General features: G+C 46.4%; 3 protein-coding genes across 3 annotated transcripts; 1 reads left to right on the forward strand and 2 right to left on the reverse strand.

Moving 5' to 3' along the window:
* Positions 1–145: 145 nt before the first annotated feature.
* On the reverse strand, positions 146–730 carry BO88DRAFT_436836 (uncharacterized protein; the record flags this gene model as incomplete). Its single annotated transcript, XM_025709587.1, has 2 exons — positions 146–586; positions 703–730. 2 exons carry the CDS (start codon positions 728–730, stop codon positions 285–287), a joined length of 330 nt encoding a protein of 109 aa, XP_025560996.1. The 3' UTR covers positions 146–284.
* Positions 731–5036: 4306 nt separating this feature from the next.
* BO88DRAFT_436837 (uncharacterized protein) lies at positions 5037–7084 on the reverse strand. Its single transcript, XM_025709588.1, has 4 exons — positions 6797–7084; positions 6621–6732; positions 5873–6561; positions 5037–5805 (listed from the first exon to the last, which is right to left on the reverse strand). Exons 1-4 carry the CDS (start codon positions 7033–7035, stop codon positions 5361–5363), a joined length of 1485 nt encoding a protein of 494 aa, XP_025560997.1. The 5' UTR covers positions 7036–7084; the 3' UTR covers positions 5037–5360.
* Positions 7085–12842: 5758 nt separating this feature from the next.
* BO88DRAFT_406398 (uncharacterized protein) lies at positions 12843–17133 on the forward strand. Its single transcript, XM_025707140.1, has 3 exons — positions 12843–13063; positions 13118–16596; positions 16655–17133. The coding sequence occupies exons 1-3, from the start codon at positions 12984–12986 to the stop codon at positions 16918–16920; spliced, it is 3825 nt and encodes a 1274-aa protein (XP_025560998.1). The 5' UTR covers positions 12843–12983; the 3' UTR covers positions 16921–17133.
* Positions 17134–17454: the final 321 nt, after the last annotated feature.

Consider the following 17454-nt stretch of genomic DNA (forward strand, 5'->3'; position numbering starts at 1 on the left):
CAAAGTGTTTTGTTGAAATATCTTTTATAAGTTTTAGTAGTGGGGATATCATGGTATTCTTTTTTTATATATTATAAAAAGTTAGAGGGCCCATTCTAAATAATTTATATTATTTTATTAATTTATTATTTTCTAGCTTTGAGATGTTTTTATTGCTTCTGTAGACAAGGCTATTTATTCTGTGACAGCCTGTAATACAGGTCAGAGAATTCATCCCTGTTATTTCAGGCTGCGGGCGGGCGTGATAACTCCACTGTATATAGTTTATCTATATCCTGGTATAGTCACTGTTTACTGTTATAAGGATTAGCGAGATTATATTTAGCTCCTGGTCTGTCTATGCCTAGAACCATAATAAAAGCGGTACTAAAGCTGGTAGTTGGCTGAACAGGAGCAGTGCCATGACTGGTAGTCGGCTTAGCAGGAATGGTACCATGGCTGGTAGTAGACTTAATAAAAGTAGTACCATAACTGGTACTGAGCTTCACAGGAATGACCATTCCAGTTAGATTAGGCTTGGGATAAGATACAATACCAGTCGGCTTAGGCTCCCCAGTAGAAAAAGTGATAGGAAGGAGAGGAGAGACTGTATTAATAGTAATAATTATTATCTAAGTATTAGAGATAATAGTAAACAGGGCACTAGGGTAAATCTTTTATTAAAATAATTAATATTAACTATAGTCCTGACTTTAAGCTCACCAGCAGACTTAAGATAATTAAACTTCATGTCAGCATGGTTAAGAGAATTAATATCAGAATAGATTTTAATATACTTCTTTACCGCGGGTAATGACTCCTGCCAGAGCTGGGCTAGTAAAGACTAGAAATATAATATCTTTTTTAATTATTTTGTTTATAGATATTTAGTCTAGTTAATGAAAGTGAATATTATAATATAACCTTTTAAATTAAATGAGTGGAAAATAAAACAGTGACTGACTTCTAGATATAATATAAAAAAGAAAGAGAGATATATCAAGAGAGTAAAAAGACTTATTTTTTAAATCTTTTATTAATAAAATTTTTAACTGTTTCTGTGAGCGCAGCTCGTGTATAATAGTGATGATGTTATAGTAGGATCTAGTGAAAAACAGATTATAGTACAATAGATACTCAGAAGAAAAATACTGGATTTACTGTTTAATACCAGTATCTAGCAAGCTACATAGTAGGTAATAGTTAGGTAAAATATATATAATAAAAAAATTAATATATTGAGATAAGAAGAGTTCTCTGCTTGAATAAAATATTAAAAAGTACTATATTCTGTTTATTATTAAGATTAAGACTTATAATGCTTATATCAGGGTCTTTAAGGTATGAATCTGGAAGTTCAATTAATAAAAGAATATACTGGTGGTGTTATTACTCTAATACAGAACTTCTGTGCAGTATAGCAAGTTCCTTGTACTGAAAGACCTATATAAAGATCTAGAAAATAAGAAGAGTAAATGGCTGACTATTACTTAATTTTAGTAGATAATAACTGCGAGGTATATGTTCTTGAATTAACTGGACTCTTAAGTTATCTTTTAAGCTATAGAATATTATAAGCTCCTGAAATATCTGTGGGCTTTGAAAGGCTACCCACCATGAATAATGTGTTTTATAAAGTCCGTGGACTAGTCAGTTACCAGTGGATGGAGATATTCTATTAATAATAGTAAGAGGTGGCATGCTCCTGGTCTTTTATAAAAAGACTGAATTAATAATTATCAGGCCTGCACTGGATAGAGATAGACTAGAATATTATTAATAGAAGATGCCAGATTATACCGCTTATCACTGTCAGGATCTAAGATGGATGTTGACCAATGGAAAATATTAGATAGTACTTCATACTAATATCAAGATTTAATATACTTGTCTTATCTAACTAGAAGAGACTATTTTGGCTTAGTAACTGTTCTATACAGTAAAGGGATTATGTACCCTCGCATTTCCCAGCAGTCATACTGGAGAGTTTTATAGAAATATTATGGAGATCAGGATTAAATAGGTTGGCTTAACTTAACTTAGCGTCTTCGGAATTTGATCTCTGATATCGGATTTGAACCCTATTGGATTACGCTGCGGCCATGCGTCAGTTATTGGTGGATATAGTTATCTTAGCCAGAAGCCACTTCTTATATAGGCTTCCATGTCTTATTGCTATGCCCTCTATCTCTATATATCCTCTTTTTATTCATTTGTTATACTTCCTTTTCCCAGCGCGATTCTAGTCCAGAGGAAGTTATGAGTCAGCTAATGGAGTACTCTATCTTTAATTAGTAATAGTCGAAGACAAGAACCGTAACAGGTGCACTATGGAGGTTAGCCTGTAGACTAGCTTACCCCATTAGTCCATGCAATGTCTTTTTGTCATTCTCCAGATCGAGGGTCCGTACATCGCCGAAGAGCCTTAACCCCCTCTGCCAGGCGGTATACCACCCCGTGGAGATTAAGGACACACTTTTCGAGTTGTGATGCAACAGGTCCGATCAACTGTACTATGGTAGCCAGTCGCAGTAAGTCAGAACAATAAATAGTGAATACGAAGCGAGCCATCAGCCGTACCTGAGGATGAATTGGGGGAGGCAAGGAGGTCCATATCCAGACTAACAGCCCAAGCTTGCCAATGATAATTTATACATACCATGGTTTGTTTCTATTGGCCCATTATCATGTTATAGCGAATATTACTGTAATATATCCTGCTGCATGGCTGACACCCACTGGTTTCACTCTCGTGGACGTCGCTGCTAATAGTCGAGCTGGTGGTAGTAGTAGTATTACTCTGTCTATTCTATCAGCTTATCTATAATTAATTAACTTCTCTTTCTGTCACTCTTCTCTTCTGGCTCTCCGTTCACCTCTTTCTTCTAATACCTGATTAAGGTCCCACTATAGTACCAGTAGCCTCTGCTGTTTTATCTATTCTTTACCTGGTGTCTAACTTTCCTTATCTAGTCTGCTAACTTGAATAACATACTCATGCGCAGTCCCTGACCTGTAGTATAGTTATAGATGCCTGGCTTATCTTATCTTTAATCTCCACAACTACTGCTTACCAGCCTTTCACGACTTCACGAGCCCACGAATTCGTGATTTGGTTAACTAATCCATCAGTAATTCGACTCGCTGTAGTCTTCCTCCTGTTGCGCGGTTGAGACAGCTGGAAGATCCTGTAGAGTGGGCTAGTAGATGAACCCTTACAGTTTGATCTTGTCTCTCAGTTAAAAATACATATCGGGCATGTAAAGTACACGTTCCCTATATCTCACGTGAACTCATATCATGTCTACTGATAAATAAATACTCTGGGAGTATTCACCTGTTTTTCTGAAAATATCCTGTCCTGGCTAGATTAACTGAATTATCCGCTCATACTGCTGCGAAATACACAGGATATACCGAAACCTACAGAAATATATTGTGGTATGGTTATGTTATTATAAGAACAGCTGTTTGCTCCATCTGAATTAAGGAACTGCACATATCAGCTCCTGATAATGAAATTCAGCCTCTATTCTTTGCTGGCTTGGTGTACAAGTCGGAAGATAAGTTTTCTATTGTCTGTATATGCTCTCCTGGAGTCGGCTTAATACCGGCTTAATCAAGCGTCTCGTTCCTCCTGAGTGGAGTGTTCATGGCTTTTCCACCAAGGCAGGACATTTTCACCTTGTACTTCGAACATCTGCTTCTGTTTCTCTGACTGTTCTTGATGGGATCTCGTTCGCCGCCGCCGGTGTGCTATCTGCTATTCCTTTCTGCCACCCGCGTGGATGGTTGGACACTTCTTCGTGAGTTCACACTGATGTGATTGATCCGGCGGTAGGCTCGGAGTCAGTGTAATTCAGGTTTCCTGCACTACTCTTTTACTTGCACGGTTGAAGCACCTTCCGCGTTTCTGCTGGTTGTTATTGCGAAGGGAGCTGACCTTAACTTATTAGATTTATATTAAAAAATAGTCTGAAATTTCCATGTCTACTTAATTCTAGTCTGCTCTCTCTATCTTCGGGGGCAGGTGTTGCTCTCTATAATATCCTATCTTTTATATAAAGCATATCTGGGCGTGGGTTTCGGGTCAGGTTCTTTGCCATATATTCCATGGTATTATATACCCCTGCACAGTATCCGCATTGCTCTTCAGCATCTTATTGAATACCGCTCCTAGAATACTACTGTCCTGGAAAATATCTTGTAATCTACTTTCTCGGCCTGTTTTTACTCTCTTAAAAATATCATTAGATCCTCCTTTAATTCTTTACCAGAGTTCTTGGCGTAGCCCACTCAACCGCGGGTACTTGATTAATCATATTACCCAGTACTAGAAGCACTTGCTTTGTACTATAATCATATCTCCCCATTAATATATCCGGCTCTATGTTCCTATATCTGAATTCATGTAGCCTGGTTCCGTACGATTATCCCTTTATCCATCCTCAGATGTCAAGCATTGTGCTGGCAAAGACGGGATAATTAATATCTACTTGTGAAAGCGCCTCCTCAGCGTATATAGAAACACAGCTTAAATGTGCCGAACAGCTAACACACTACGAGTTTCATGCAGTGTACAAATCATACGGCATAAATTCGTCGTACGCAGTCTGGAGCGCGGGATGGAATATCGTCTTATACAGTATTTCTAAGTCTGTAAATGCTAACGCCCCCGGTCTGTGCGGCACAGAGAAAGTATGAGTAGGGCTATGTAAAGACTGGAAAAATAAGCTTTAAAAGTTGCTAGTAAATAATAAATTCATAGTATAATTAGAGTCTTTATCCTGTTTAACAGTAGAGCAGAGAAAAAGCCAGTAATGTAGATTATTATAAATTATAAAAATATATTCCGCAGTGAGTTTATCAGCTGCTATCACGGAAAGCTAGTCTAGTACCTTTATAACGCGTGAGTTAATTCTAACAGTCTAATCAGTATCTATTTCAATGTAATGGCCCAGCTCTATCAGCAGTACAGTTATTGACTGCATGAGATAGTGGAGGACACACTACCATGGAAACACCTGGACTAACCAGATACTGTTAGATTTATCAGGCAGAAGATTAATAATTCAGTATGTTAAATTAATATATATCTCTGCAGTCTGTTGGAGATTTATTAGAGATTCTATTTCTTGTTTATACCTTTCTGACTGACAGAGGGAGGATCGGCAAATCATGATTCTTATGCTATAAAATCTAATAATAAGGCCCCATCTTTACTTCTTAAATTAGTTTACTTCTTGGCTGTGCTTGAAGTTAAATGCTTCAGTGAGACCAGAAAGCCATTTATCTGTTTCATCTACTAGGTATACCATGGCTGCATAGATAATGAGCCAAGGACGTCTCGCAGATCTTGGACTGTATAATAAATCAATCACTCAACGCATGATCTTTGCCAGCTCGACATAATAGAGAAAATATTGAGAAGTGTTGGAAATAACACCTTCCAGTTCTGGAGCAGGACTTTGGCTGCTAGATTTTCCATTATTTAAATCAGCTCGGTTTGCAAGGATGCGCCTTGAGGCTGTAAAGGTCCGAGTATGCGCAGTACGGAAATCCGCATCTGCTAATAGTCGGGCAGCAGGATCTACGTGAAACTGTTCCTCTCCAAAGGGTATTGGCAAAGGCGTCGTACAGAACCTATCTGCAGTTCCAGGAGGCCGGCCAGTCATGGCTGAAAGCGTGTTTTCCAGTGTATAGAGTGACCACCAAACACGGTATCGGATCTCCCTTGAAATATTGGAAATTCTCTTACTCTCATTCCGAAGGTTGATTCCCATAGCAATGAAAGACCTTAATGCTATCCCGCATGCTCTCCATGATCTGCAATTTTGTGAGAACCTAGGGCGTTGGTCAAAACAAAGGCGGAGAAAGGAGATCGCAGTCGCACCTATTGATATGGCCCAACGCCATGCAGAGAAACGCAGTGAGACCTTCAATCTGGACTTGCTGGAGATCGGGGTGTCCAGTCAGGTGGTTCTCCGTGACGCTAAGTCGCTGAGCACGGGTGAAATACACCATAGTGGTATCCATTGATTGCACCCGATGCTGAGGTACCAAATGCGCAAACTTGGCGGCGGCAGCAAAAACCAGATTGAGAACCGCAAGCCATTTCTTAGGCGGTCCTAATTTGGGGTTGGCGTAATAGCTCTCCACCTGCTGCCTGAAGGATATCCTGCTGATGATGGGAAAAGAAGGATGGACAGTATGGAAATATAGGCAGAGCATTCGCTCCGCAACGTCTCGAGGAGGCTGAACCTGAAGATCAATGTCGCCATACATGGCCAGCTCCTGATCATCCAGGAAATAACCGACCTTACTCAGTACCTCTGAGTCGTTGCTTGGAACTCGATTCGGAGATTTTCCTTCCGAAGCTATAGTGCTTTTCTCAGTCTCCTGGTTTAGATTCCGAATCCAGGAGACCTCAGAAGGACCGCCAATGAATCCGAAGGGTTGCAAGCTCTTAGTACTGTGTAAGTCTTCTTGTAAATACTCTATTTCCAAAAGAGAACGGTCTGCCGTAGCTGGAGAATGCTCGTGGTCTGTAACTACGCCGATGGTGGCGGATGACATGCTGTACTTGGGGCTTATGTTAAACAGGCCAGAGCCTAGGATCCGTCAATGAAAGGATGGCTGACTTGGGCAAGGGTCCGAGCGATAAGTTCTCCGTCCTCCGGTATGGATCGAAACTGCATGAGGCGTAGAATTTTCTCGTAGACCTGAACCTGACTTTCGAGGTCTCGGTATCTCCTAGAATTTTGTCGGTTTAACGCGATTTCAGCAATTTCTCGGCGCATCCAGACTCTGAACACACCTTTCCATAGTCTTCTTTTTTCCATCCACGTAGGCGCAATCTATTCCACACCCCGCGCATCGACTGCACGGCTGGTGACCATCGCACTTGGTCTTGCGAGCTCTGCACTCTTTACATGCCTTGCTGGTGCGTGGCCTAGAAGTGGCTTCACGTATCGGTAATCTCGGGATGGCAACCTTTGAGGCAGATGAAGTACACGGGGAAGCAGACTGTGATCCCGGATTTGAGGCCATTTTCATCAGGGTATGCTGTCCGCACCTCAGGCAGTCGTCAACTGCGATTGAGGCCGTGGCTGCGCAAGTAACAATCGCCCATTGCCGTTAGCTATATATCATCACCAATCAGTGAGCTGCTGAAAATTTGAGAATGCTTTCCATATGTTGTGCGGGCATTACAACAAATGACATCATTGCGTCACAAGATCAAGATCGGTGCGTGGGTCGTCACGTATACGTCTCTGCGGGAAACAGAACGCTCCCGGGCGTAGGAAGGTAGCTTTTGCCCCGCCCAGCTGGAGCTCAACGAAAGAGCTCTTGCAGCATTATTTAGGTTTTCTTTCCCCAACGAAATGAAAGGAGTAAAGCCAATGTGCTGTGATTGGATGGCAAATCATCCGGCGATAGAGCGAGGTTGAGAGCGGTCCAGGCCCGGAATGATACGGTACCATCGTGGACGTCGCTATGGTTTGTTGGTCCCTAGCCCAGCTCGACTCGGCCGTTTGCGGACTGGCGCGTTTCGCATCGGATCTGCTGGACAGGTCAGGTTAGCAGTCGTCGAAAATAAAGAGAAGGAAAATAAAGAAAAGGAAAAGCAATGGGAGGTACCTGGGCTTGCCGATACTCCAATCATAGCCCGTGCACTGTCCGTTCCTAGCTTGGTATACTTTCTCTCCGTGGAACTGCCACCCTGTCCCATCATACGGTGTTTTTGTCACCCCCGTGCGTAAGAGTCACACCCATCGAGTCGCCATGGCACACCGACCGAGCAAATCTCAGAAGTTAGAATTTGGCAAGAGCGAAAATACGAAGCGGGCCACGCTCCGTACTCGACGGTTTGCTTTCTCTTTCCTATTTTAGCTGCAACCTGAGGTGGTATCATTGGGCTTTCTCTTTTCCCTTTTGTTCCTCCCTCATCTAGCCTGTGGGAAGAAGGGTTGCTAATCACGAACGCCCCGTCAAATGTTCAAGGCTGCTTAACCTCGGTCGATTCCAGCCCTTTTGTTATGTGAGTTGGCCGCACGTCGAGGCCTGCCGCCAAGACGGCAAGCTCGTCTGTCAGAGAATGGCTGACATAAAGGCGATCAGACCTTTAAGGGCTAGAAACGTACCAAAAGGCTACAAAAATCAAAATTCCTACACTTCGGTCGCAGTGACTCGGGCACTACTGTGAAATGTCTTGGATGGGTTCCGCTCTTATGTCTTGCCTTTCGAAGCGCCATCTAGAGATGTTCTACCAATTTCGATCATGTCCTATTACGATCCACCCAATACCTGGTAAGGCCTGCAACTACTTGGTTCCTTCCATGAGGAAGGACTGTGCAAGCGCGAGAACTTCTCCGGCCTAGCAGCGAGCTAAATAGCGAGTTGGGCCAGTGCCCCCGTGTAATACCCAGGTAGACGTCGGACGTTGCACAGCTTGCTGTATTCATAAGCCTTTCGTGTTAAAGGCTCTTATTACGCCGGTCTCGTTTCTGTCGCACCATCACCTTGGGTGGATAGGGGTTCTTGGGTAACTTATGCTTGTCTGATTTATTCAAAATTGTAAGGATTTCCGCGAATTAGTAGGTAGATAACTTCTTTTTCCCTATCTCTACTTACAGAGCCTCGCAGTGTTTATCTATATGCGGCTATTCAATTTTCGTCCCTACGTAGAAGATTTCAGCTATGGTAATGGAAATGCAACTGCCATGGAGGAACACCATGGAGTTGTTCAGCACGTTCAAATGTGGCACCGAAAACATTCATTCCGTCGCAAAAATCCCTTGCGTCCAACAGCTGCTGTGTACATGTACAGGTTTTGGCAAGAAAATGAAATAGATTAACGAAGGTACTGTAAATAGTCACAACGCCGTCTAAGGAAAGAATACTATGGTACAATACACAAGATGAGCTGAACATTGACTCTGGAGAATAGTGTTTACTGTAGCAATCGTGTTGCGCTGGCTAACTCTGTAAGATCAACTTGAGCACAGCATGGTTGGCCAGATTAGTACGATCTGTTCAGACCAAATTACGCGGTTCCACGACACTATAACATTCACGCGAATACTCGTCTACTGATGGATATGATAAGTTACGGGGGTCTAGAACAAACGGAAGAGCTTTTGAGAGAAACGTCAGTGGCAATTCCAGCCAACCTGGATATCAATCAATAGTCCTGCCTCTGCGTCTGAACTCCCTTGGCTTGCATCGTTATTGACACTCGGTTCGGAATCCCACTGCGACCCGGAGTGGGCGCTCAAAACGCATGCTAAGCGGCGCGGCTCCCAAGACGACGACCAGTTGTGAAAATGGAGCAACTGAAACAGTGGCCCATGTGCTAACCGTCTGCCCGCCGCTAAGCGGGCTACGCCACGCATTATTTCTGGAGGTCGCCTCGGAGTGCTTACCACTAGATTACCGCTACAGGCGGAAACGGAAAGTATTGACTGTTCGACGTAACTTTCGCCCAGCCGCGGGGGCCTGTACTGACGGGGCTGTGGAGTCGTTGCGACCGATGCTCACGGGCAGCTCTGAGTAGAGAGGCGGCAGCCGATGGGATTGGCCGGTGGCAGTCGCGCGTGTGGCGGAACTCGCCCCATCAGACCCAAAGAACACACCGAGTATTAGCCGCTCATTGCCAAGGGAAACAAAAGAGAAAAAGGGGATGAGCAGACATTATCAATAAGACATAAAGAGGTATGAAAAGAGAATGTCAGCAAGGTTTGAGATACCGCATCAGGTATGCAACAACCACACCATCACAGACGACGAAGCACAAACTCCATCAATAGTCCTAATACGAACTCGATCCGGCATTTGCTCGGTATCTGCTCGGATCCCAGCCAAGGAGCCAATCCATAAAGCCCGAAGCTTTATAAGATGCTCACGGTCGAATGTCAATTCCTGCCCCTGTTGGGGCTCTCCGTCCCACTCTGTCTTCCACTCCGGACCATGACGTTATGTCAATGGCCTTAGCCAGAATTCTGCTTTACATTACCAACAAGATGGCGCTTGATGCCCTTATCCGCACATTGAGGATGTCGCAGCAGCTTTCTTCGGGTTCAGAGTCCCGCCCCACGACGATCCACTTTGCTTTTAGGGAAGATCTTACTGGTGAAATTGTTTCGCACGAACCCTCCACCTGCTTGGTATCTGTCCTGCAGCGAAATTCATTGGCGGTCACACGGTTACGGCCAAGGAAACGCTCCCGTTTGCGCTGTTCGCGCTTGTGCTCCTGAAAGCCCGGGGAAGGGTGGCTGTGAGAGCTCCGACGACAACTGTGTTGAGATGGAACTCTGTCGATACTGCTGTAGCTGGAAATACGACTATTCGCTGCCACTGCCAGCGCTGCTGTTGCTCGTGATGCTAACGGTGGATCGGTGTAGCAGGCGCCTCGGCCGGTGCAAAGGCAAAGGTCAGCGTGGTATAGCACACCTGCTCATGATGGCTGGGACGATGCATCGTCTGACAGGGAGCGGTGAAGCTAGCTTGCGAGCAAGCGGTGGAGCCAGCTGGCTGGGAGGGACTTAGCGGACCGAGACAAGCTTCTGTTTTAGGCGGGTGAGAGAAAGCGGTCACTAAGCTATCGAACACGCTAAATACAACACGCGAGCTTGCTGCAGATTTTCTGAGACATCGCACGTTTGCCTTGTCTCGGACGAATCGAATCTTGGGTACTACAGTTTTGATAGATTGCCCAGCTGGTGCTTTCGACACGGCATAAAGACTGGATTGGTTCCTAGCAGCAGATGAAAAGATGTTGTGTCGGTGAAGAAGGCCGCCAGTACGAACGCGTGATCTGAAGCGTTTGGTTTAACGTGTTCCATTGGACGGACACGACTCCTCTGGAGCTTGCTGTTAGACGGCTTCGCACATGCATTGAACGTGACAGTCGCAGGAGCAATTTCTCATGTTTTACGGCGGCTTCTTCCAAATCCAACTCTCTATGCGGTCCAGACTCCCGCTATTTGAGATGAAAGATAAGGGAGTAAACGGCCGTTTAATCTATATCTGCAAGTATACTATCTAGGTACTCAGCATCTCTCGAGATCGCCGAATCGGCGACCACAAGGCTTAGTCTTCGGTTGAACCGGAGCCCCATTCCAGTCCCGTCTCCCTGTGTCACAAGTGACAAGGAATACCGGGGTCCACTTTCCGAACTCTCTCATGCCTGTATGTGGCCTGTATTCGACTTCAGCAGGCATATACACTGTACTGCTCTGCCTGGAGTCCTGCCTTCGTTTCTCCGTCTTGACCATGTACTTCAGGGATGCTAGTCCCAGGTGACTGTCTAGCCAAGGATAAGAACGTTCGTCCATATGCTAAGTTCTTTGATTTTGATTGACGTTGAAGGCACAAGGCGCAGCTGCATCGATGTTCCCAACCGCATGCACACTTCCTGCGCTTTCCGGCCAAGTCAGCTTTCAAGTCTTTGAAAGTGTTGTGCTTGGGTATTAAGGTCAGCGAAAGTACGTTGTTTGAACATAGCCTCGGTCCTGACAATTTCACGGTTCTGCGTGTAAGTTTGGCCTTCCACCGGGGGTGTTATCGCTCAGAAGATATAGGACACGTGCACAATAACATATTGCTGGACGAGCATATAGAAGGGCTCATGGACATGCTCGGTGATGACGTCATGTTAAAGTTTGCTCCTTTAACCTGGCCCTTTGATGCGTCGTCCTAGACGCTCTTATGAAGAACTCCTCTGCTTTCTCTCACTGGCAGATAAGGAATGTCCGGGGATATACATAAGGATAAGGATATGCGAGAGGTATAGCAGTTACACTGGGAGCTGCTTGTCGCAAAAAGAGTTCAAACAGGGATCCTTGGGGCTTCTCGGCTCTTCGTCTCTCTCAGATATGGCATGCAGGGTTTGCGGCTTGTGATATAAGTTGACTTTATCCCATCACGCCACCTGGCCACCGTTGGGCTCTCTTAGTCTAAGAGAGAGATTCATTTATGCATCTAATTATAGTATAGTGTTGTATATAAAGTTTGGTACGGCCAAAGCGTTTTCTTTGCTCTTCTGCAATCGTAATACGTAAGCTTTGGGATTATATTTGTCTAGCATAAAGTAAGCTCTTGTAATTCCACCCCGGAAAGCAGAGCACCTTCGCCACATTAAACCGGCCCTGTCTCAAATCCGCACACGGCCGACCTTATGGCTCACTCCTTTGGAACTTGACCGAGGCGCAGACCAAGGTATGGAAGGGAGGTTAGAAATCGCTCCACAACACAGCAGCATCCTAGGGCGGTATTGGACTCCGCAGAGACATCGCAGAGACTCCGATATCGCGCGCCGCGAGGGCGGCAGAACAGAACCCCAGGGGCCGGCCGCCACAAGCCTTGACGAGGCTCCAAGTCCGCCAAAAAGTGATAGCTCACGGTGAATGGATGTACACGGGATAGAAATAGTGGGACCCTGCATATCGCCTAAAGCGAAGGGCAACGTATGAACACTACTACTACTACTTATTATTATTACTACTACTATACTATTGTATGGTGCTGTTGTAGAAACCCAGATACCATTCTGACCAGCCGCAACGGATCTTGCCTACTAATTCCCAGTATATGTCATACTCTCCCGTGAGTCTCGGGATAGATCGACCTGCTATGATCGAGACAAGCCTTAAGCAGCTTCGTATGAAATGCGATAAGTGGCCTGACCCAAGTCCGGACAATTTCCAAATCGGCTCTACTAGAACTCGTCTATTCACTGACCAGTATGAGTGGGTCTTCTCTAAGCATTTATCAACGTGAGGAATGGGCTAGGAACTAATAGGGGCCAATAATAAGATAATCACCGCCTATGCCCCACTTCTTTTTTTCCCTTCTTTGAAAAGGGTAGACCTGATTAGCTAGCGATACGCTCCCGACCCGAACGCCCCGCAGTCCTTCAATTCCCGACTCATCGCTAATCTTACGATGGCTTGCTTTTCCTCTCTTTATCCACCGTCCGTCCATCACGTTTCGGTCTTAGCACAATGTCACGTCCGCCCTCTCTACAGCAAACTCGGCCCGAGTTTGGAAGGTTCGGTACAACAAGAGAACGCGAATTTTTCAAGTAAATCAGCGTACATGCTCATATGTTCGACTGGGGAACTCACTGCTTCTACAGATACTTGCCACCCGTAACAATTCCCTTGCAACATGTCGAGCGGAACACCCGCTCCGTCGAATTTTCTGCGCGTGCCTCCCTCGACTGCCCCCTCACCGCATTTGCCCAACTGGGTACATTGCGTCTGGATGCTCAACGAGTCATCATCTCGCTTTTTGGTCGGCATGAAGAGTATATCTTGGCCGAAGCAACTCGAACACTCAGTCTGAGGGATGAAACTGTTGACAGGGCGCGGGATAAACTCTGGCTAGGGGCATGTACGATGTCCTATGACCGCAGTTTCTGTACCGCGATTGCCAATTCCCCATCGTTCTCCCAGACTCCTGCGAAACATGTCTTTGTTGTCCCCGATTTGACTCATGACGATACTTTCCATGATCATCCGGACGTTATAAACTGCCCCAACATTCGCTTCCTAGCTTGCGCTCCGATTGTCAGTCCCAAGGGCATCGTGATTGGCGCCTACACGATTCTCGACGATAAACCTCGGGCCTCGCCTACTTCGGATATCTTGAAATTCCTGACAGATATGGCAGCGACTGTCATGGACTACTTGGTCGCGGGGCGATGTCGAAGCCAACACCTTCGAGGCGAGCGCATGATGGTTGGTTTGGGGAGCTTCTTAGAAGGGAAAGGGAGTCTGCGTAGCTCGTGGCTGGAAGACAATGAGGTCGCTACTAGCCATAGCCAATTTGATGACGCGGAGGGGCGTATCGACGCCCAACAACAGCACAAACAGCGGTCGGAAGCTGTGGCCTGGGTCACAACCAATAAAAAGGGTCAGAGTGATATGCCTTTCTGCCTCAACTCTCCGGTCCCACCATCTCAAAGGGACGATAAAACGCGTGGGCGACGGAGAACCTCTCCGAAATCACAGGCCTCTACGTCACAGGCCACGAGGGATCAATCAAGGTTTCGTAAGCCATATGGGGTGAGAGCTAATGTCGAACAGGGCCTAAAGTCTAGGTTAAAGCAAGAGACCTTGACAAGTCAGGTTGGAGCAACATTCGCGCGTGCGGCCAATATCGTCCGTGAAAGCCTCGAAGTTGAAGGGGTTGTCTTTTTCGACGCCAATTTTGGGGGCCAAGACGCCTTTGTGACCAGCGGGAAGCCCGAATGGGAGAGCAGTCTGGAAAGCTCCGCAAGTGAGGGAGAAGTCAAAGCAGGAAAGGGCAACACGGCATCGAAGCTTGTCCAGTCAAGGGTCCAAAACTCTGGCCCAGCGTCGGTGGATCCGGCCAGGATTCTCGGGTTTGCTACCTCGAATACCGCTAGCGTCAATCATGAAATGACGGAGGATGCGAGAATTAATATATCAGAGGCGTTCCTGGCAGGGCTCTTGCATCGTTATCCTGGAGGGAAAATCTTCAAATTCGGCGAAGACGGGGCCATTTCATCCGATGACACGAGCGATGGTGTCTTCGCAACTTTCAACACTCGCGGAGACAAGAAGTATAAAGAAACTCGGAGGTCCATTTTACGTCAAGATGCTCTCGCCCTTCTGAATCTGGCCCCTGGGTCTCGGAGTATCCTTTTCTCACCTGTTTGGGATTCGCATAAGTCAAGATGGCATGCTGGGACACTTGCATGGACAAAGGCTCCCCAGCGCGTGTTCACCCCCGACGATGAATTGACGTTTTGCACAGTCATTGGCATAAGTATTATGGCTGAAATTCATAGGCTACGTGCTTTGTCTGCCGATAGAGCTAAGTTTGATTTACTCGCTGGTCTCAGCCATGAGCTTCGGTCGCCACTTCATGGCATTTTCGGTACAACAGACCTCTTGAATGACACAGCGTTGGATGCTCTTCAGCAGGGACTCGTGCATACGATCGCTTCTTGCACAAGCACTCTGCTGGGGTCTATTAATCAGCTGCTCGAGTTTGCTAACGTAAATGATATGCAACGAGCCTGCGGCGCGAACCCACCTCTATCTCATCGTCACTCGTCGCTTAAAGGCGGTGATTCCTCTCAAGCTGCTGAGATGAACGCCCAAGCCATCGTTCAACTTGATGCTGCGGTAGAAACTGCCGTCGACATCACCTTCACGGGATTCTCCTTCTTTCACGAATCCCACATCCCTCGAAGAGGCGCCGCTGGCGCAAGTTCCGATTATAACAAGTCGATTGGCTCAGTAGGCGCAGTGAAACTGATCCTCGATATCAACAGCGCTCCAAACTGGGCGTTCGCCGCAAGTCCTGATGCATGGCATCTCATTCTTACAAATATCGTCGGGAATGCTCTCAAATATACTCAGCAAGGCTATATTTACATCTCAGTCACGGCGAAGCCTGAAATTCTGAGTGATGACAAAGAACCTCTGCGCTCTAGAGTCACCATGTCTGTTCAAGATACCGGTTGCGGAATGAATCCTGAGTTTCTCCGGAACGGATACTTTGCTGCCTTCTCGCAGGAGGATGATACGTCCCCTGGAAATGGGCTGGGTGCCAGCATCGTTCAACGAACAGTCTCGTCGCTTGGCGGCGAAGTCAAAATCACTTCCGAAAAAGGGGTCGGTACTCAAGTCACGGTGTCTTTAACTCTCGACCATGCTTCGGAGCATTTTTGCACTGATCGGGGTTTGGGCGATAACATAGGAAACGACTCTCTTGCGTCGACCAGACGCTTAGTATCTCGGAAAAGAATCGGAATCCTAGGTCCGGGGCCCTCCGAGCTGGACTCAATCCTCTCTTCATCTTTGCGGAAGATATGCGAAGAGTGGCTCCATATGGAAGTCAACCTGGTCGCACCATCACATGCGGGATCTCCTCGTTGCCACTTCTATATATCATCTCATGAATACCTGGACATGGGAAACCTCGACATCCAGTCTATTGTCCCCGATTCAGATACGCAATTCGCCGCACCCATAATCATTATATGCCCGTCTCCTAGGGTCGCACACTCGCTATCTATGGCAGCGCGCCGGAGAGGAGATTCGTACGTAATCGAGTTCATTGCCCAACCTTGCGGACCCAGAAAGTTAGCGAAAACGTTGCATATCTGCCTCGAACGACAGAGGCGGCGTATCCAAGCAATAAAGAACCCAGGACCGTCGAAATCTTCAGCTCGTGATCAATTCGTTAATCGATTGCCTTTCACGTCAGCCCTAGAGTCCAATAGGCAACCTAGAAGCGAGTCCGCTGATTATTCAGCATCCACGGCAAGTCAACCCGTCGTGGAGTCGCTTGGAAAGCCCGTTCCTGCTCCGGGGTATCAGGATATTTTGTCGCTTTCCTTGTCCACTCAAGTTCTCACCCCGAAATCCGAGCCAACCCACAAAGAGAAGGTCGATCCTGATCCTTCGACCTGGCAAGACTCTCCGCTCGTTCTGTTGGTGGATGACAATCATATCAATATCTCACTCCTAGTTGCTTTTACGAGAAAGCTGGGACTTGGCTATCTCACTGCTTATAATGGCCAAGAGGCCCTTGCCTTATTCAATCGATATTATTCTCGGATTCGCATTGTATTAATGGGTAGGCGTTGAATGGCTGGACAAGAAATGTCAAGAGGTATATATTAACTCTTACGCAGATATCTCCATGCCTGTCATGGATGGCTTAGAATCCACACGGCAAATTCGCGCTTTTGAGAATACCTTGAAGCAGCATGCCCGAGTCACGATTGTTGCCTTGACTGGTGTGGCCCAGGCTGACGTTCAACGCGATGCAATGGGGTCGAAGATGGATCTATTTTTGACGAAACCTGTGCGCCTTCAAACCATCGCACGGACCATTCACGACCATACAGAGTTGAAGGTAACTCTGCCAAAAGACGGTAGTATTACTGCACCCTTATAGATAACCTCCTTTCCGGTATTCATCTTTGCCGCGAACATGCTAAAATATGACAAGCGCTAATCTCTGTTGAAGAGGAAGCGAACAGTAATTCGTGTTTGTTAAGTAGCCCATATGTGATAAATTACATCGCTTAGAACCTTGAGATGAGTCGAGGGTGCGGAAGGCTACGCAGAGCCAGCAATGTCACGGATCCGCGGCCACGAAACCGTCGAGATACTTCTGCAAAGTCCAGTACAGCCTTCACGTGGCTGGTTTCTCTATTCCTCCTAGCATGGTTGAGATGTCGGCGAATGCTTCTCCGGTCTCTCTGCGTAGAATCTGCCGTGGTATTCTTAGTTCTGGGCAGTCGAGTATGACATGAGTGACGGTTCCCTTGGCACCACATCCACAGTTATCATCGTTTCGGAATTCGTTCAGCTTTCCGTTAGGTGCCAGCCAGCAGTGACCAGTCCGCAACTGGGTAAGGAGGTAGGTGCGGTCTCGTGGCAACGGGTCGTATAGTCGTCGCGTGCGGATGGCTGGTAACTCAGTATC

Source organism: Aspergillus vadensis (assembly GCF_003184925.1).
Source record: "Aspergillus vadensis CBS 113365 unplaced genomic scaffold BO88scaffold_18, whole genome shotgun sequence".
Taxonomy (NCBI): Eukaryota; Fungi; Ascomycota; class Eurotiomycetes; order Eurotiales; family Aspergillaceae; genus Aspergillus; species Aspergillus vadensis.

Excerpts from the sequence above, each read along its gene's own strand:
- BO88DRAFT_436837 (XM_025709588.1), bottom strand. The coding sequence starts at position 7,035 with ATGAAAATGGCCTCAAATCCGGGATCACAGTCTGCTTCCCCGTGTACT. Across the intron at positions 6,733-6,796 it reads AAAAAGAAGACTATGGAAAG|GAGATACCGAGACCTCGAAA; the intron begins GTGTGTTCAGAG and ends ACAAAATTCTAG. Across the intron at positions 5,806-5,872 it reads GCGTTGGGCCATATCAATAG|ATCATGGAGAGCATGCGGGA; the intron begins GTGCGACTGCGA and ends ACAAAATTGCAG.
- BO88DRAFT_406398 (XM_025707140.1), top strand. The coding sequence starts at position 12,984 with ATGTCACGTCCGCCCTCTCTACAGCAAACTCGGCCCGAGTTTGGAAGG. Across the intron at positions 13,064-13,117 it reads AGAGAACGCGAATTTTTCAA|ATACTTGCCACCCGTAACAA; the intron begins GTAAATCAGCGT and ends CTGCTTCTACAG. Across the intron at positions 16,597-16,654 it reads GATTCGCATTGTATTAATGG|ATATCTCCATGCCTGTCATG; the intron begins GTAGGCGTTGAA and ends ACTCTTACGCAG.